Source organism: Enoplosus armatus, chromosome 15 (assembly GCF_043641665.1).
Source record: "Enoplosus armatus isolate fEnoArm2 chromosome 15, fEnoArm2.hap1, whole genome shotgun sequence".
Taxonomy (NCBI): domain Eukaryota; kingdom Metazoa; phylum Chordata; class Actinopteri; order Centrarchiformes; family Enoplosidae; genus Enoplosus; species Enoplosus armatus.
The window spans coordinates 6,273,082-6,294,354 of record NC_092194.1 but is presented as its reverse complement, the minus strand read 5'-3'; the positions used below and the strand labels follow the sequence as shown (position 1 = coordinate 6,294,354).

Genomic DNA, 21,273 nt, shown 5'->3' with positions numbered 1-21,273 from the left:
CGTTGTTCACTCTTTAAGATCCAAGTGTTTTCACAGTGATTTCAACAGGCTGGAAGCGTTGATTGCAACAAGTTGGAAAAGATCTTGTGTTGTAAGCAGAAACATAGACCTTAGAATTAAATGAACCCAAGCAGCTCTTCATGTTCGGCATCAGTGAAAACAGCAGTTTGGTTTCCCTAGCTGTATTCTCTGAAAGAGGTTTTTTTTTTGGTGAGTTGAAGAAAGAGTCCAGTAAGAGAAGTCTGTGTATACAAGTGGAGCTGCCTCTCAGTACTCTGCATAGTCTTTTAACAGTTGTCATGATCACAGTGCCTTGAGTTGAGGACATAGAGTGAGCTTGATAATGAGATACGACCCAACCCCTCTGAATTAGCGGTGAAGCATCTGGCTAAGCTGGAAAGGATAAGAATTCGACCTCGCCGAGTGAAGTGGGACAAATTTGCCTTCGGATGCTGATTTGGTTTTTGGACTCCCTGCTGATTTGGGGAAGCTGATCCATGGCGTCCACTCGAGGGCAACATTGTCCCTTATGTAAGCCACATTTAACAGATACCAAATCCAAGAGTTTCCATTGTACTCCTATTTGCCTATCAGTATGTTGACGCCACAGAGTCTACTGCACACAGGTCTCCGGCTCCGTCACTTGCCACTCGCAGATGCTCATCTCTACTGCTAATCCCTCGGTTTAGCTGCTGCCCCCCTCGTTTCTTTTCGATTTCCAATTTAAAGTTGCACTGTAGAAAATTCTTGTTTTGAAAGGGAAAACTGTAAAGATGGACTGTGCAATGTAAACAAAGCTTTGGGAATGCCAACTTTGAAATAGCAGTGAAATGATTTTATTTAGTGATTGAATCCTCCACTTCAGTTTGTGTGCCAAGACTGGAATGCTTTTTTCTCTTGTAATGTGTTCAAGAATGTACTGCAAATACATTGGCTGACATGTTTGTCAAATATCCAATTGAATATCACTTAATGGAAGTTTCTGTTAAGCAGGTAGAGAAAGTGGTCACCTGTTTGTAGTAGACTGTGTAGTTAAAAGTAAGGGACTAGAAAGTCGAGTTTCTTTTTGTGAATGTTACAGTATTTGCAACTGTTGGGCTGTTTAAAGCACTTCTCCTTACTCCTGTTTCTGGTATTATTGTTATTTTCCTGCAGGGAGAAAACCGCTTGAGTCTGATGTGGTTTCACCATCATCTGAAATGGTTATTATTGTGCGTGTGGTTTTCACCTACTGTAAATGGAGAAGCTTTTTTTTTTTTTTGCTCAGATTGCTGTTATTGGCTCCTGGGGAAAAAAATGTTGTGAAAATTACAGTTTGGTCAACTGATTGTTGGAAGTATAGAGAGGTGTTTTGTTTGTTTTTTGTTTTCTATGCCCACAGTCACTGCTCTGTTTCTCCCCAGGTCTGACCTTGGCTGTGCTCTCGCTCTGTGAGGTTTACAAGGAATAAACATTTTTTTCTTGCAAAATGACTTTTTCTCTGCTTGTTGCTGCTACTCCAACCATATGTCTAGATATTTCAAAACAACCTGTCAGCTCTGACTGTGAGTTTGTTTTGTTAAAGTGGCAAATTTTACACATGAAATTCAGTTTATTCGTCCAAACTTTGTAATCAGGGTTAGGTCAGCTTTGGCCTGCTTTACTAATTGAAGATGTGGAGTTTAAAAGAAGAAGGGGATCAAAACGCTATCAGGTTGCATGATGGGAAATGTAGGATCCAGTGTGTTTGGAGCTTGACCCATACTACAGACTAAAAGTCAGGATATGTCAGTCTCTGTTGCTTCAGTTTTGACCTTTCTCTCATAGTTCCTTTTACTGAGTGACTTAGCTCTAATGAAAGAGTTTGCTACATTAGTACAGCTGAAGTAAAACAATATAACAAATATGGGTTGTATAGAAACATGATTTTGAAATTTGCCAAAAAAAACAAACAAACAAAAGAAAAAAAACAAATCTTAAAACGGATCATAAAATGGTTAATCAGGCTATATTCTGATAATGGAGGTTAGATGCACTATCCTCTTATTGCCACTAGGAGGCAGTGTCTGTACATAATGTAGGTTAAGAGCGATAATCTCTGTCCACACAGGCTCCGGTTATTAACTCTCTCAAGAAGCGCTAATTCCCTCTTTTCAAGACCAGAAAATCCCATTTAGCTCTGACAAAAGCAATTTATGAATAATTTGTTCATGCTAACCACTAATCGCAGCAAGTCAAAACATGGTGACCACTGGTAAGTAAATGAAGTTGGGACTGTGGCCTATTTTAATAATGCCATAGGGGAAGGCTGGTGCTTGATGTTAAAAAGAGTAACTAAGCCCAGCGTCCAACAGTCCCCTCTTTTGTCTACATGTCAAATTCACAAGTAATCACCATCAGGGGGTTTCTGTGCTCTGCTGACCTCCGGCCTTTTGATTTCAGTCAGTGATGGAACCATAAAAGGGAACAAATTATGGGCTGCCGCACATTTTGATTTGAGTGATAATTCCTTCATCTAAAGCACTTGGACATTTTTGGGAGGAAGATAAAGAATCCCTTTGCCAAGGACACTGAATTTCAATGCATGAAAGAAGCCCTCTGCTCAGCATTCTGCCACATGCCAGGCTTCCCCAAACGCTTGATTAACCTTTGCAGCGAGACAAATGTGGGTAAAGCTCCCGCTCATTTTCTCTGCATTAACCGGTGGCTAGGTTAGGCATAAATTTGTTTTACACTCAATCCTCAATATTTTATTGCACTCCTTGTTCCAATTTGGCACCATGCTGTTTTGGCAGAGTCAAGCATGTGGAATTAACAGATTATAATAGGTCTTGTCTAGCAGACTGCATTTGGCACCGCTGTACTCGCGATGCCATTAGGCCGACAGATCTACAGTAAATCCAGCTGTTTGAAGAGAAGAAGCCATACATGAGAAAATCCAGGTACAGCTCTCCTGTTTCCCTTGACCTACTCCATTAACATAAAGTCCATGAGCAATTTTCTTGGTGGAAAAACACTTTCCATCCCCCCTGCTTCTGTACCTGTCCCTCCGGAAAACATGGAACGTGGAGAAACCGATTAAAAAATGAGCTGGTTTTCTCAGGTGATCGCTAAAGAGTGTGTATTTACACTCTCGCTAAAGAGTGTGTATTTAAACGTCGAGGTATGTCCTGCATGCTCCAATAGATTTACTAGCAGAGAGAGACTCTTTGTCTCTAGCCTTTCAGTGAAGTCTGGTTGTAGCTGCCAACAAAGGAGCAGTGATTTAGAAGGAATGCACCTGCCTGAGTACAGAGGGATCTTTTAGTTTACAGTGCTACACTGATGCGGTGATAATTCTACCTTGGAACCATTTTTTTGCACAGGACCAACCCAGTGCTATGTCACTGCTAACTGAGCTTCAGATTGAAGATAGAGGTGGTGTTGCCTAATATGTCCTTGGGGACCTGTTAGCCTGTTGCACTCTTGTATCTGAGCTCGTCAGCTCCTACGAAATCTGGTACGGCAAGATGTTTTGAAAGCCACTCTCCTGACTGATTCAGTTAGTGGGTGATGATGTAAGCTCAGTGAAACTCAATATAGAAACTGGGCTGGGGAAGATTTTAAATGTTTTAATAATGGACCCAATACAATACAAAAGTTTTGGCACCAACACAATTCTTTCTTTGAAGATGATTTTCGCGTAATAAAATGCTTAATGTTGTCTCAGGACAAGAACTTTGCCTAAAAACAGTCTATAATCAGCAACATTATATATAAATCAGGGTGTTATCAAATTGCTAAATAAGAAAAAGTTTAAGAAGAAAAGAAATATGTCCGATGTTCAACTAAATAAATAATAAATAAATTGGTAGGCCTATCTCACTGTTTCCTTGCATCATCTAAAAAGTCTTAACGCTCTGCAGAAAGTTGGACTATAAAAGGTCACAAAGGGTCATTTTGATCTCAGATAAATTTCAATTGTCAGAATAGCTGTTAGTTGGATGTATCTTGTCCTTTTGACCATTTTTAATCATGCACAAGAGAGGGCAATATGACATGAATTACTCTTGGCTGGCCAGCAGGGTTTCCTCCTCAGGACTGTGAAATGAGGCATCTTTGTCAAGTCTAGGTCTCCCTAACTTCATATTTTTTTCATCAGGAGACCCCCCCCACACACACACACACACACCTCCTCCAGATGTCCAGCAAGGACTCCATGGCTTTCAATTTTGAACAATGACTCACTGATATAGTAGTTATTTTCCAGGAAAGACCCCTCACAGCCTTCCTCCCCGGCAGCTGTTCACTTGAATGATGGGCCATGGGGGCTGGGGTTACATACAGCGAGCGAATGGGATGCACTTGATCAGAAGTAATATTATATTAAGTGAGTATGTAACAAAAAACAGGCATTGAAAGGACATTTTTGAGACAATAAATAGGATTGTGGAGTCAGTGGATGATGACACTTAGCCATTTACCATAAGGAAAACATTCACAATATCATTAACAGTATAATGGTCAGAAGTTTGTTGCTATGATACTTAATATGTATTTATCTTATGTATACAGCTACATCAGCCTGAAAAGGTGAGTCAACTGAATTGAAGTAGTTCCCCCTTCCAAACTATTTCTGGCCGTGACATTACTGACACTCCCACTGAATAGACGATGAATTTAGAGGCTCAATAAAGAAGAAGCCATGTGGCTGAATTAAACATGAGAGGTCCAACCACAGCCCGTGATGTGACTACCAAATCATTTGTCACAAAAGACACTGGGTGGGAGTGAATCTGCACCGTGTGGTAACAGGAACAACAGAAACAGCAGCACCGCCCGCCCAGGATGCGCCCGCTGCTGCTGTAACAACCTCACTCGCGTGATTCCACAAACGAGCGTCACGCACATTATCCGGTTAATTTACATACCTAACGCCGCCCAGGGGGACGAACATGATAATCTACCATCGATTGAAAGCTAACCGTGCGGAGGGGAGAAAACACCAGCCGAAAAAAAGTTTGGACGGGAGAGGGTTGTTTTAAAGAAAGCGAAGTGTTTCGACAGAGACGAACAGACGCTTGTCGGGCTCTTTGCCCCACTTTTGGATTACAATATGGACGCTTTGAAATCCGCTGGAAGGGCAATTATACGGAGCCCCAGTATCGCCAAACAGTCGTGGGGCTCAGGCAGACATAAAAGTGAGTATTCAGTTGTTCAATACATTACTATAAAGGCGTTAAACTGGTGCTAATTTGGCTAAACCAAGGCTAACTTGGCTAAACCAAGCTAGCCGCCTCGACAAGGAGCTAACATTTACAACCGGCGTGTACTTAGCGTCACTTTACAACTCGCCTGTGGACGTCAGCTACAGTTGTTGGGGAGAAAATAGCTGTCAGCGTGGGGGGACGATTGATAGACCTGGTAACTTGTCAAAACAAACAGTTTTTAACATTAGAGCGAGTATGTAAAGTCGGTAATGTGTTTGTTATGCTTTTGAACTTGACGCTCAAAGTGACAGCAGCGCCCCGCAGCTCGTACGCGGACTCCTGTTGAGGCTCTACTGCGCACACACAGCGGCGAGTTCAGCTCCCAAACGGGCTCTCCACACTCCCAACAAAGTCCCATGAGTGGCTCGTTTATATTCACCCGGACCAAAAGCGGACGCATGTTGTGGCGACAAAAGTTTGAGAGTCCCGTGAAACCCTGTGATTGTCTGCCACGTCACTCTGCCGACTGACCGACTGACACGGCTTTGAAATTTACACCACGGGCTCAGCGGGGAGCTAAAATACTAATGTGGACTGTCGAGAGAGAGAGAGAAGTAGGGGAGTCACGGGAGTGAAAAGGCACGAAAAGATGGTCTTCCTGGCAAGGCTGCACAATCCTAGCAACGCACTGTTGCTAGGCGATACACTATGTGAAACAAAAAAATGAGAGGCTGTATGAGGAGTGGTGCAGAGTCTAGATCTTATAGGGAAGTCCTAATGCCAAGCTCTTTAATTAGGGTTTAATTATCGTGAAAGCCACCTTAGATTTGACTTGTTTTCCATATGATGCCTGGCTTCAGCTGCTGCTCCTCCACTGTGTACAACCATCACCCAGGCGCCTGAGCATGATCACACTGACTATGGTAGCTTTTTTATGTTTGCTTACACAAAGGGGGACTTTCCCCTGCTCCCCCCACACACCACCTTTTTTATTTCATAGACAATAGAGCAGTTGGCAGCAAGATGTCACACGTGCCAGACAGTGCAATCGATGCTTTGTTTTGGTTCACTCCTCTCTGTGGGGAGTGATGCACAATCAGCACAGTCCCTCCACATCTGAACCACCAGGCAGTGGTGGTTACAGAGGGCCAACGACCAATCAATCCCAAAACGCTGGAGGCTCAGGCTGATGGTGAGCTTTGCCATGACACCACATTCACATCCTTGCCTCTCTCTGCTGGCTGCCACAGAGAGACAGTCAAGCAAAGAGAAGCTGGTCCTGTCAATCATTTTATATCCATAATCATATTACTTCATCTCCCACAATGTTCCTGTTTAAGTAACTGTTGACCTTTTTTCCCAATCTGTTGATATAATTTTAGACTTAACTGTGTTTCAGTAGCCACCAGTGAAGTGCAGACTCATGAATAAAAGGCGACTTGTTCCATCATGTGATGTCTGTCAGCTCCTGCTCCAAGGTGGACCCTGTTTTGTATACTGTTGTAATTTGGACCACAGAATAAAAATTGTAGTAATTACTGTAATAGTGTGCCTTTAGACTCAAAAATACAATATCCCTAGATTTAGACAGGTCTGTAATTTCAGCCAAAGCTTTGCCACATGTCTCCAGTAAGATTGTCTCTCCCTGCTGTGTGTAGGCTTGGCCTTGTCAAAGCAGCCTATTGACTTCTTTGGCATCCATCAGCACTGCATTCCTTTAGCACCACTGTCATTGTTGGATCGTAACGCGATCACTGCATGTCAACATTTGAAGTAGACGTTCCCTGCTTTGCCCTGTTTTGCTTTGCTTTTGCAGCCTTGTGCCTCTGCACGGGCAAGAATGTGTCAGCTATGTCATTTCCTGTATGGTCTTAAACGGCTCCATTGCTTTTTGGCAGTCTGCAGAGCTGACAAATAGTTACCATTTTGAGAGGGGGAAACGGTATGCAACACCAACCGTCCTTTTAGGTCAGAAGGGGCCTGTTTTTTTTTTTGTTTTTTTTTGCCAATCTGAAAAGTGTGGGAGGCAGAAAATCCCTGTCTGCATTGAAGAGAGACAGTTCCCTCCCACATTCCCGGTCAAGGAGCTGTCTTCTGTGGGGTCAATATTGAAGCAGCTACATATCAGGATGTCAGTCGACCCATACAGATGGCTAATGGGGAGTACGTATGATCTTAACCATTTGGACTGCGTCATGTTTAACACCTAGATGTGTGAGCCAATGTTGTTGATACTGCCACCGGAGATGGTAGTTGGTGTGGCTCTTGACTCATTTGCATTTTGTACATTATTCAGATAGTGTCACTGCAGTGACGGAAGTTGGTGTTGCTGGTAAATAATACATCTGTAGCTTCAAATTAAATGGCCCGATGGTTAATGACAGACACAGTAGGTCATAATTACCTTTTTTCTTCTACAGCAGACAGTGTGTGGTCTGCACTGGCCAGTCCCCCCAGCACCTCTGGCCCTGCCCTGGTAGGTCAGTGCTGTGTCCCCTGCTCAAAGTCATCCAAAGGGGGCTGCCAGGCTGTAATAGAGATTGCTTATTGCAGGATTCCTTTATGGAGTTGTAAAGTCCTCACTGATTTATAGCCCTGTTCGATCTTCTGTGTCTGTAAGCTGTTTCTGTGTGTGGAGTCGGTGTATGGAGTCACAATCATGTGTGACACAATCTTGCATTGTCACGGTTTCTCCAAGAGGACAGTTTTTAATCTTGTGGGGAAATGGATGTTTGACTTCCTCTTGTTTCAGCTGACACAGCAGGAAAAGTAGGATACAGGATCAGAATTGTTATCATTACACCAGTAACTGGCCAGGCTAAGTTGAGCAGTAAATTGCAGTATGATGAATTTGTGAAGCAAAAGCCGATCTATTTGCATCTGTTATTCCCTTTGCCATGTTGCATTCAGTTGCCTGTGATTATTAGAATGTACATCTGTTCCCATGTGTTATTATTTCAGAGTAAACACAATCTCCCTTTCTGTATAAACTGCAAAATAAGCTCCAAAAGACATCTTCTAATTAAAAAAACACATTTATGGCAGAAACTAAATTAGAAAACCAAGTCCCCACTAAGATTGTTTTTCTTCATCAAGGAAATAGAAAATATTTTAGTTGCCCCACTTTGTTGCAGCAATTTGAAAGACTGTGCCATCCTGTGAAGCCAGAAGGGCCGTCTGGGCAGGAAGCACAGTGGCTAACCAGTTCACCTTCCTGGTAAGAAATAATTGATGTAATCTCCTTCAGCCATGTGCGTGGACATATGGTCAGTGTGTTAGTTCACAGTTCTTTAGCTTCATTGTCAGTAGGAGATCTTGGTGACTCAATAAACGCCATCTGAGACTTTTACAGCAAGGGGAAAGCCTACAGATCCCAATTAAGTATATTTAGACGATGTGACGTTGTTGGTCATTCACTTAGTGTCCCCAGCAATTACAACTCCTTCCCTTTAATCTGTCCTGAGCAAGTGACTTAATAATACCAGATACTACTGCAGGCATGATAAGAGCATTGCTCTATAGCTCCTGAAACATGAGCAAGACATTATTGGGCACCTACAGTAGAAATAGTAGTCTTCCTTTTTTCCAACTTGTCAGTCAAGCTGTTTGGTCAGTAGACAGGGCTGAAACTCAAGTAGCTGGTGAAGCAATCTGTCCTCCCCCTCCCTCCTCTCTGGTGAGCATGCAATTCAGGTAAGACTTGTTATTTTTTTGCACCCCCTCTCAAACTGGTGCTTGTTCGAAAACTTGTTGTGTTGTTTTCTTTTTTCTTGGAGAAGATCCCTGTTATGTTGTGTCAGTGGTAGTGAAATCTTATGAAACCTCACATGACCCCCCCCTTAACCCTGAACTCATCTTGTGTATGAAGTCCGTAGGAATGCAAGCGGGGGATTATTTTTATTAGGGGAAGATTCCTTTACCTCTCATTGACCGGTCTTTCTCCCATCCACCTGTGTGTCTGTCACTGCTGCCAAAATTAAAAGTTGAAACATGTCTCTGCAAAGAAGCACGGAATCATGTTGTAAGGGTGCCGAGTAGAGATTTGCAGAGGAGCTGACATGCACTACTCCAAAATCTCAGGGACACATTGCGCAAATCTGTGGTTCTGGCTGTCAAACACTGTCTGGTTGAACAAGAAGGATATTCATCAGCCCTGGGGGCAATATGTGACTAAAGAGAGAATCAAACAGGAAGGGTTTATTTAGTTTTGGTGTAGAGGTCCTTGTGGGTCCTCTCGGTTCTTCGCAACTGAGACCCGATGACTCGGGTCCAAATTTATATTCAGTTTAATTGGGACCACGCAGGGTCCCATTCTATCACTGGTCTCGGGTTTGTATGTCAGTATGTCTAATAACCGAATGGACTCACTATCTTCTCCCACCAGGAGGTCCTAATCATCGCAGTTGTCTGACCAACAGTCTAACCCCCCCCAAAATATTCAGTTTACTAACATATTTAACAAAGAAAAGCAGCAAATCCTTCACATTTGAGAAGGGGGAATCAGACAATGTTTTGCATTTTTGCTTAAAACAATGAATTGATTATCATCACATTATTTTTATGTCTGTCGACTGATCCTTTTGGCTCTGCTTTTTTTGCCTGCAGCTGCCCGTAAATTGGTGGTGCATCAAGATGTTCTGTCTCTATTTTGGTCTTTTTGGGTCAGGCACGTTTTGGTTAGGTTCTAATTATTGTTGATTTTGTTTTGGATCACTTCTGACTGTCCTGTCTTTTAGATCAAGGTTTTCAGATCAGGTCCAGGGTTTTAGATGCACCCAGCCCATTTCATAAGAACAGCACCCTTATTTGTCATTATGATTTGAGTTGCAATAGAAACTAGCTCCTCCTGTGTAGCCTGGCTGTGCGCCGGGTGCTTTAAGGATCCGTTTCATAACCCTGCTTCTTGTTGAGAGCACATTCTGGTGTCAGCTGGTGATCAGCTGTAATCCTTGACTGGCTTGACCACTCATTTCTTTTCCCTCTCACTTTCCATCTTTGAGTGGATTTAACAAATACTGAAAGACACGTGTGTCTCAATGTTATGACTTAAACCATGACTATAAGGCTCTTATCCTCTGCAAATCCTTTCCTTCACCTAACTGGAATTGTTTTGGATGGTCATCAAATTAAATACTGATAGCCACACAGTCATGCAACACTTCCTTTGTATTATTGGCAATGCTCCAACACAGATATTTAAGGATATCATAAGCCTGCTGGTGTAGAAGATGAAACCAGAGGAGCACCATAGAGCCCAAGGACAAAGAAGAAAGAGGTCACGGGCTGCTGGGCATAAAGGATCCCCACTGCCTGTTCATCTTACTTACTTTGAATCGATTGCTCCTTTAGTGAACTGGCCCGTAGTTTATGTCTCTGGTCATTTGTATCTCATGCTATTGGTATATTTGTGTTGCACAGAGAGACTTTGCACTGGGTTTTTGATGATAAGTAAAACATTTCCTGTATCCTCTCCACAGACGCTGAAGTTAAGAGGGGGAACAATAGTACTGGATCAGTCTTTGTACCAGGCAGGGACAGACAGTGACAATCGCCCCATGTGTAGTAACACACTTTTTCCCTATGACTAACAGTCTTTCTCTTCTTAACAGGGCTCTATCTCAGCCTTTTTCCTGTAATGGCTGTGTCTCTTTATAAGAAGTGGTGATGCTCATCTCTGACCTGCACTGAAATCAACAGCCTGAACAGAACATATAAGATTACATAACATGGTTACACGAGACTCAACTACTGAAGATAGTCTGCAGTAGAAATGTAGGACTGAACTTTTTTAGTGGCATAGTTAGAGGTGGTCCCAGGCGCTCGCTCTCTCTCTCTCTCTCTCTCTCTCTCTCTCTCTCTCTCTCTCTCTCTCTCTCTCTCTCGACAAGCTTTGTGCTGCATCTCTGTGTATCCCTCCAGGCGTCTTTCCTCATCTGAGTCGGCAGTTTTTAAATTAGCCCAAAGTGTCCTGATTGGAATCTAATAATGCTGGAATAGGTCTTTTTTTTTTCACACGTGTCTTGTTGTTGTGAGATAAGAGGAGGTCACCTCAGCGCAGGCCGAGGTCAGCTGAGGCCTTTAAATAGCTGAAGATACATGAGCACATTTTGCTTTGGTGATTGGTCGCAGTTGCAGCTGTATCATAGTAATTGGGAACTATTGATCTTTTTAGACCCTTTGTTTTCGAAGGTTGTTTGTGAATTGTCTTAAAGCACAAGTCTGGTAATTGTATATATTTTTCTTATTGTCAACAAATGAGTCCATAAACAAACGATGGATTGATCCTACTGAGTATTGTGTGTGTATCCAAAGCCTGACATTGATGTACAGAAACCATTAAAAACACATCGGTGAGCCACACTTTTGCACTGAGTGACATGTTCCTTGATTCCAATGAACATGGGTACTGTAGTTTATTTTGAGTTGACTCTAAATACACCGTCCTGCTGCTGGAAACACTAGCTCACAAAAAGTTTATCAGTCCGCTGCTGAAAATAGTCCCTGATAAATGCACTGTTTTGTAAAAACTACAGTGCTCAGCTGTTAAAGGAAATTCTTAAAGACTTTCAGAGATTGTTGGTCTGCTGTTTGCACCCATACATGACAGGCTTGTCTTTGACATAAGGTGGTTCCCTCCCACGTCAATTTGTTTGGGAGGGAATTGCCCATGACTTGCACATGGATGCACAAAGCGTCCCTGGACAGCAAATAGTGTTACCTCTGTCCATAGTTTAACACTGATCCTCTGGCTGCCTTTCATGTCGTCCTCTCAGAGTACACACCTTTTCCCAGTATCCCAGGGTGACGTGCATCTCCACCCAAAACAAGAATTGAAACACTGTTATTTTCCAGGTTTCAGTCCTTGTTTCAAAACACCAGAGGCCCCAGTGGAGATGTGTTCATTTCCCCATCTTGTTCAAGAGAACGTATGCAGGTGGGCAGGAGTGTGTCCAGCCGGACCAAAAACAATGAGTCATTCACAGTTTGGGATTCAGAGGGCTCAGATGAATGCGCTGGGATTCTCTCCTCTCACTCATTCACTGACGCCAATGCGACACCACACAGAGAGCTCTCGGTGCTCAGAAGCTCCTTTCAAATCGCGACAAAGGGGGAAACTGTTGCAGCAGGCTCAACTCGTGGAGCCTGCTGGAGCTGTGGAGTGGTGGTGTGGGCTTTGACTGTTGACCTGACAGTCTTTTATTTGTGTTTGTGTGTTAAACCAAGCTGGGCCACATTGCTGCTAGTCCCCCGCCCCTTCCTTAGAGTCCCTGAATAATCATTCATGACAGACTCGGTTGAATATATAACTGCTGTGGCTTACTCATGTACTCACAGCTTTACTGACATAATCTGTTATCACTTGTAGAATGATGTCAAGAACAAGGATGTAAAAGGATTTTCCCGGATACTGCTAGAACATTTAACTCCTACTGTGGTGTGATAAAAATTGTGTAAAGTCGCAGTAGGTCTGACTCAGTCACACAAGTCATGACACCTGCTCAGCTTTGTCACCTTCAAATTGGTTTTGCGGTTGAGAAATGTGTCACTGACTGGGAGGAAGAGTGGGCATTTTCATCTTTAATTCATCTTTGTCTGTCCTCAACTGTTGGGCAATCATATCTTGTATTTAGATAAACATTCCTTTTCAAGCAGAGAAACACTATTAATGTTGGCTGGGAGCAAGCCAGATCGCAGTGATAAAAGGACTAAGTTGTCAGAATGGCACTGTGGTGATTTGTGTTTTCATGCCTGTATCGCTGCATGCACACCTCCCTCTCTGCCAGCCCCAGATTATTAACTACATTATTTAGCCTGCACTCACAGCATAGCAGCGTGCCCCTGCTGTTTCCACAGTGATTAAACTGTTGCACCTCCCTAATTGTCCATTACGTTTGTTGTGTGTATGTATGTGAATTTATGGTGGGAATTTTGACTCGCTGCCTTCATTTGCATATTTTTCCTGGTATTTGACTTTATTTCACGATTACCTCGCTTCCTTTTTTCTCTTTTATCTGCTTGTTCTTCATTTATGAATGTCTCGCTGCCTCTGCCTGTCTTGTCTCCCTCCCGCCCCCTCTGTCTGTCTGACTGTCTGTCTGTCGTCTTCCCTTCTTAAAGAGGCAAGGCCGGGAAGAGCATATCTTCTCTCCTCATTACTGTCACTGTCTCTGGCTGTTGACGGGGAGAGCGATCGTGATCCTCTCTGACCCTCCCTTGTACAAATCGCCTGCTTCATTTCTTCTGTGTTGGCTTTGACCAAAAAAACCCACCACCGCATCCACCACCCCTTCTCATGCTCTAATGCTGCACAGGCTCAGCCCTCAAATCCCTTTGATTATAATTCCCGAGACCTCTGTGCTGTCTTGCCTTTCCAGATCTCTTGTTGCATCAAAAGGACCTAACTGCCTCTGTAGTTTTAGCTTCATTAAAACTTCATGAAAACTCCGGCTTATGCATAGACTCAAATGACGGATCTTAAAGAAGAGGCTAAGACCTTTCCTAGTGCGTATTCCTCCACTACCAGAGTGGTCGGAGGACCACAGCCTGGCCTAACACTCCACAGACAGACTATCCTGACTTCTGCTCACGAGTTCGTTGAACCCCACAGCTCTGATAACATGCAGAGATTCTGAAAATCTTGGCCACAGTTGGTTGTTACAGTATAGCGTGCAGTAACTGTACTGGTGTCCTTTTCCATATCAGGGAAAAGTCTGGATAAGCAGAGGTGATGGGGAAAAGGTGTTATGATATGTTGTAGGCTCAGTCTTTAATAATTCCTTTAGGTTTTGAGAAGTTTGTTTTTATTGATGTGCAGACTATTTTCCTTGAAATGGTAAGAAAATTGAAACGCATTGAAATATCACATATTTTAGGAACTTGACACGTGTGTTAAACACTTTGACATTCTCATGCAGTGTAAAATGCCATGAGACCCATTCTTTGTGAACGAACCTCTTATCGCACTCATTTACAGGAACATTTGATCCAGAAGTCTGATGTTCCTGTATTATTAAGCCTGTCCGCTCAGTTGACAGTGTGATAAAGAGGTTTTAAAGATTTGTAGACTACAGTTCAGATGAGGTGAACTGCAGAGCGAGGAAGTAGCTGCATGTATTTTTCTTTGTTCCTGTCCGAGCCTTGCCTTGGTGGAGTGTTGGGACTTGTCTGGAGCAGGAGGAGACAGAGGGGATGGGAGCAGGTTTCCATCTGACTGGCAGAGGACTTCACACTGGCTGTGTGATTACAGGCTGATTGACGCTTCAATGAGTGGCTGCCTAGGAGACATAGGAGGAAAAATAACTTTTGGACAGATTTTTTATGTTTAGGGTGGTCATCTTCCCTTTATTTATATGTATTTATAATTTCTATTTAAGTGTGACATGATCTGTACACATAAGAGCCAAAAATACACAGAGTTGGCGCTATTGTGCAACATTAACTGTCCAACAAAACATATTAACCTTAACTTGACCTTCAGACAAACTCATTTGGCAACAACAAATGTTATATATAGACTCCAAGACCATCGTTTATTTTACAAAAGTTATTATGTATATCATATAACACTACTGAGACATTGGTGCCAGCAGTAAAATACCAAGACCCATCTCCTTGGGGGTGATGATGGATGTAGGCAAAATGCATGCTGGGATACTCATTTACCACAAGTTCTCTCAAAGCGTTCTCGATAACACTTTGGTACATTTGGACTGTACTCGGCTGGATGTGACGTGAATTGGAGCAGTATCTGGACCACGACTGATGATGTTTCACAAGTCCATGAGAACACAAGTACAGACATGAACAATGATTGGTAAAGGCCTGGTGTCTCTGACAGAGTCATTGTCTTTTAGTCTTCCAGCTCACTGTGTGAACATCATACGTATTCATGAATATGTAGGACTGGGTCTAGGACTTTTCAAATGTTTTTGTTAGTATAGTACAACAGAGCAAAGGAGATTGTAGCTATTCTGTTTGAGAGCTTTAATTCTTTATTTAGAAGACCGACCATCAAGCAGAGTCTCATCTGGGAGTTAATCCAATGTTGACAGATGCTGTGAGTGGTAAATTCTTATTTTTCAATCCCCCATCATTTGGCGGTCAACCAGCAGATATTTGTTTTGTTCCTGTTCACTGAGGCTTTTTCCGTTAACACATATTTCCCTCATCTGACATGAGCATCTCTGTTGTAGTGTGGTTGATATTTATGTAATTACAATGTTTGTGTGTGTGGAAAGGTGGTGAGCTGGGCAGCAGTAAAAGGTATTTCCAGAGGATCTGGGGTAGACACCTGGCCCCTGTGAAGACTTGCTGAACTAGATTGAATGAACCCCACTGGCTCGTTATCCACATTATTCTTTGAAGATGATTGGCTAAACAAACCATCACACGTCTTACACTCACTGATGTTGGCAGCAGCTGCGAGACCCTGTACCTGCAACCCAATCCTATCCCCTTCCACACCAGTGCTGCTCTCTCTGGCTCATTTACAGGCGGTGTCACCCAGGCGAGCAGCGCTCACTGACCAGCCAGAGCTCCAGCGTAGCCAAGAAGCCTTTGAAGTTCGCTCTAATCAGCACCGCAGCTGCAGAGGGCTGCCGTGGAGGGGGCTGATGCTGGTGTTGGTGTTGGGTGGGGGGTTGGTTGTGTGAATGCAAATGTGACCAATATGAAAATGGATTATTATTCCATACAAAGCTGCACTCTGGGTATATGCACCAGTCTAAAAATAGCTGCGGTTCATGAGTTGCTCATTTGAAGTGCCATTGTGTCTGTTTTTGAAGAAAGCTGTTGTTTCATTGCTCACTAAATCAGCTACAGTGAGGTTGCAAAGGTTTTTTTTAATTTTTTGCAGAATATTCATCTACTTGTCTATTTCAGGCAGGCTGGGCTAAAGATTGCCCATCATCTGCGCAGTCTAGTCCTACAATAGCTTCCTCGGGATCTCTTGGGATGGGGGATTCCGAAGATGCTGCAGTCAGTGTGACCTGCTGGTCATCCCCAGAGACTTTCCTCCTACAAGCATTAGTATGGGCAGTTGAAGTACAGCGGCTTGCTTCTGATATCTCCGCTGGACCAGCACAAGCCTGCTGCAGCTGTGTGTATTATGTGAATGACATCTCCCCTAAGCCTTGACTCACTCAGAGCATTTTCAAAGCACATCTGACAGATTGTTGAAATCCAGTGAAGCAGACCTGTCAGCAGCGTTGCCTTGTTGTAAACACTGAAAATCTCTGGACTCGGGTTCACGGTTGCTTTTGCAACACGAGCAGGCACTAAAGGTTAGAAATGTCATGCCAGCTGAGGTTAAGCCTGCGTTATCTCCGTCATATTTGTGTAACTCTCTGCAAATGCCCTAGGTGGCTACACCTCGTAATGGGCATTTATCGTCCACTTGGTAACTTGATTTAGGTCATGAATAGGAGCTAATGATTCCTCGCCACAGATTATATTACAGTAACCGTGCTACTTATCCAGGCACTAATGTAACTACAGGATCAGCAGAGGAGGACAGCCTGATCTGTTCCCCCACACTTAGGAGCTCTAAGACCTTGACCTTAGAGTGGGTGTTCACTGTCAGACTCACCCATTACTTAAGTATGGGTTTGGTCAGAGCTGCATTTAGACCATTATAAACTCCTCTCCATAACCACTCACGGTTGGCTTGGCTGGAGAAGAAAGGAATATTATGGGTTAGCCTTTTTATAAGTGGTTTATGGTTGCCTAAACGATATGGGTTCTTAAGCCAAGTGATAGTGTTCACAAATATAAATGCATTCAAACCGCTTTAAAAACACTTCACTTACTGGGCTGACTGTTGGCCATTTTGCAGATGAATAGTATTGTTTAGTTGTAAAAACACCTTGAAGTAAGTCTTTTATTGTACATTTAATTTTATTGGTACATTTTTTTAAATGTAAGACAATGTAAATTTGGAAATGCTAATCAATAACTTTCATTATTAAAAGCTAAAAAATACAATACAAGCTTAATTTAAATAGTTAACAGGAGCAAGTAAGCAACACTTTTTGCTGTGCCTACAATGAGCTTTTAAGCACTCAAGTTATGAAGGGGAAAACAACTCAAACCTTTAGCACATTAATAATTTTTCTTTATCAAATAATCTGATGATTGTTTTCTCAAATTGATCTATAAATTGTTATTGTTATATAAATTTCACCATTTCTCAGTGCCCAAGTTGACACATTTAAATGTCTTGTTTGGTCTGTCCACAAAGCCAAAACCCCCAAATCAGACTGTCTGAAAATAACTCACATTTGTTTTATTGGAACCAGTGAATATTCAGCATTTTTGCTTTAAAAAGCGACTTGAACAATGAAGCGATTATGAAAGTCTGTCTATCAATGAAGCAACTTTAGTATAAAATGTATGACAGAAGGCTAAACTATTCATTCAAAGTATTGTAAAGCACATTTATAGCTGGCTGCACAACTCCTTTGGCAAAAACATGGTGGCGCTTACCACAGGATTCTATTTGGATCACCCTGAAGACAGTGGGTGCCATGAAGACCACCCTGGAGTGATGTGTTTTCTGATGGACCTTTTTTTAGAGGAGACTAATGGATCTCCCTGCCCCCCCACTCACCATCACACTTCATAGTGGCCCGTCCATAAACCTTTTATGAGCTTCAAGGAGAAGTTAGCATGTTTATTGTTGAAGCAAATTGATGAATACTTGCACTTGTTGTCTTACTGTGGGAACTTCCACTCTGAAATGTTGTTTCCTCTTTGCCTGTATCAGAAAACTTTGCACAGCTGATTCCGAGCTGACTCATGTTTGGTCAGTTTGAAAGCTGCTGAATCTTACTTGGGGCTTAATGATTTGGTTTTATTTGAAAGGTCAGTTCACAGAAGTTGTTCTTCTTTCTTTCACTGCTCTGTCTCTGTGGTGTAGTCCTGTGACCAGGCACCCCCAGCCTTCTTCATACTGCTATAATGTGAAGAGAAGGACATCACCTTGAGCAGCTCACGCAGCATTCCTTTCATAAAAGAAAAAACACAGCCTCCGTGTTTCACTCTCCAGAAATATTCACAGTGTTGAGTCCTGGATAAGTGTCATTTTCTAGTAGGCTGGAGGAGATGATCTTTTATGAATGACTTCACCATCAGTAGTTGGCAGGATTGAGTTCTGGCCAACAAGTCAAGAGAGACCAGTTTTATCTCTTGAACATGTATTTGACACCTAGTTTAAAACTGTGAAAACATGCTTAATCCAAATACTGATGTTTGATTTTTTTTATTCTTACATCATGTGTGGTGATTGAAGAGTCTATAGTGGTTTTAGGTTAAATTGCAAGTAAGCACCTGCGTCTCTTCACCTAACCAGGTCACTTAGGTAAAGCTGTAAACCCGCAGTCAAAAAATCTGCAGAAAAACTTCAAACCTCAGTTGACACCTTACAAACCTCAACGGAGCTGCCAGCAGTGTCTCTTCTCTTGAAGACTTTAACTGTGAAGCAGCTGCAGAAAGTGTTGTGTTTGCAGCATACGTGCACTTAAAGGATTCTGGAAATTCTGGGGTTAAGACTTTATGAATAAAAAATATTCTGTTTGCTGCCCGATAAAAGATGTGAACCCTTTTACCGACTGCGACTCTGTTTCCAAACCCAAACAAAGATGGTATCCGTAAATAATGCCCTTGCTCAATTTTTACATAAATATACATTCCATAAGAGCACTTGCTTTTGCACTAGCTTTTGCCTTCATGCAAGGAGGAATAGCAGAAGCATGTGCTCATTATTACACACCCATAATGAGGATGTGGTTTGGCTGCTGTCATATCTAATGCAGCTGAGTCCACCATCCTGCAAGTGGACTGAGAGAATGATGTGCTGTACTGACACACGTCTGACAGAGTATCTCTCTGCCTGCCTTACAGTACAACACACAGGGTTGTTGGTGAGCAGAAGTGTAACCAGTGTGTGTGTGTGTGTGTGTGTGTGTGTGTGTCTCATCTGCAGAGCTTCCAGAGAACTGGTCAGACACAAGGGAGACCCTTCTGGAGGGCATGGTGTTCCAGCTCAAGTACCTGGGGGTCACGATGGTTGAGCAGCCCAAAGGAGAGGAGCTGTCTGCGGCTGCCGTCAAGAGGATAGTGGCCACGGTGAGGGACAACGCGCACACACACACACACACACGGCACCCAATACCACTTGTCAACACACCCCTATTCAGAAAGCTATTCCCAGAAACACATAGAATATCTTTCCCACGTCATCACCTCCACCACACAGTGATCCAGAAGTTTTCTCCCTTTCATGAGCTGACTGACACCTCAGTGGAAGGTGACTGGTTTGCTGCCTACTTTCCCCCCCGAGGCCCAGGCTGACATTTAGAGGAGGCTGCAATTAGTTTGGACACTGTTGCTGAGTATATGGCTCAGCCAGCTTTATCATGGTAGAAAGGGCTTAATGTTATTGGATCTGGCAGCTCAGTGGATAATGAAGTCAGCGGCGGCAGAATGGTGGGACTCGGGACACTGTGATGTATGGAGAGGGCCTGATAGGGCCTAATCTGTTGGCTGCCCTTGGTGGTCCTTTTTGAAAAGGATGTTAGACGGCTGAATGGGATATTTTTTAACTTGTCATATTGTGTAATAGGTGGACTCGGTGTAAAGTAATATTCAGTTTACTCCGGGTTGGATGTTCTCACTCACACACATGCTTATTGTTGTTAAACTTCATGTCTCAAGAATCTTTATTCAGATTTGTTTTGACAATGTCTTTGTGAATTGGCTTATGGCATATACATATTTACCTTCTGTTAATCAAGCCAACAGCTGTACAATGTTTGGTTCAAAGGTCTGTCATATCTTTATTCCATCTTTATTTAACTCATCTTTTGATTGGCATCTTTCGACCTACAGTCTGGATTCTGTGAAAGCTCGATGACAGGAAATTTGCTTTCTAACTACATTGTTTCAGTATATCGGTGTCCCCGGCATCAGTGGATTTTGATTGACTGTCCAGATTAAAAATTAGCAGCCCGAGTTGTAATTTATGTTAACGCAAGGTTGACACTTGAGATAGATTTTTCCTTTTTTATTTATCTCTTTCTGTCTCACTCACACACCTTTACTCTTTGTGGCATCCACCCTTTCTCTGTCTCCTTCTTCGCTTCCCTCCAGGCCAAAGCCAGCGGAAAGAAACTCCAGAAAGTCACATTAACGGTCTCCCCTCGAGGAATCATCCTTTACGACAGTGCCTCCAACCAGCTGATAGAAAACATCTCTATATACAGGTCAGTCCTCCTCTTTCGACTATTCCTAACAACAGTCTGTGTCCCTGACTCTGAAATACTTTCACCCAAAACTTGTCCTTATTACCCACAATAAAACAAAAGTTGTTATTCACCCTTTGCTATCATCCATCGCTGGATGGATATGAGTGTAAGAAGGTGTGGTACTCAAGGCTGTGTCTGTGTGTCTGTGTGTCTGTCTGTGTGTGTGTGTGTGTGTGTGTGTGTGTGTGTGTGTGTGTGTGTGTGTGTGTGTGTGTGTGTGTGTGTGTGTGTGTGTGTGAGAGAGAGAGAGAGAGAGTACTCAGTCTATCAGCAGTATGTCTCATCAATCTCAACTCTCTTGGGAGCATTACAACAGCTGTATGTCTGAGCTTGACACACACACACACACACACACACACACACACACACACACACACACTCTTTTTCTCTAGTAAATGCCTACAGATCTCACTCTGCCTGCCACAGCCTGCACACTTAAAGCTGCCTAACCTCCATTGGCCTCAAGCTTATGAGCCAAGCTTGAATCACTTTTCTAAAATTCCACGTTTATGAGTCTACATATCAAGGAGAGATGGGACTTTCCATCATTTTTCCAAGCATGAATAGGCTTATGTTGAATAATTTCTTCTAAAAGCTGGCAGATTGAGGACAAAATCTCAACCGTTGACAGTTTCCTAAAGTTATCCTCGAACAGTTTGATTGACAAGTTGTCTACACTGACCAGTGTCACTGTTCTTCACTGGGAGAACAGTTTCATTTGTCCCACCTGCTCAGTTTCTGCTTCAGTATTTTCTGTGTAAATTGAATTCACTGACAATTAGGGATACAGCTAACGATCAATC

The 21,273-nt window shown here is 42.8% G+C and overlaps 1 protein-coding gene across 1 annotated transcript in view; it reads left to right on the top strand.

Annotated features, from left to right (window-relative positions):
* Positions 1 to 4,977: 4,977 nt before the first annotated feature.
* Positions 4,978 to 21,273, top strand: part of ldlrap1b (low density lipoprotein receptor adaptor protein 1b) — a 31,681-nt gene continuing 15,385 nt past the window's right edge. The window contains exons 1-3 of the mRNA XM_070920244.1: positions 4,978 to 5,159; positions 19,150 to 19,292; positions 20,316 to 20,428. Coding sequence (XP_070776345.1) covers positions 5,075 to 5,159; positions 19,150 to 19,292; positions 20,316 to 20,428 — 341 coding nt within the window. The 5' untranslated portion in view covers positions 4,978 to 5,074. The remainder of the gene's footprint in view (positions 5,160 to 19,149; positions 19,293 to 20,315; positions 20,429 to 21,273) is intronic.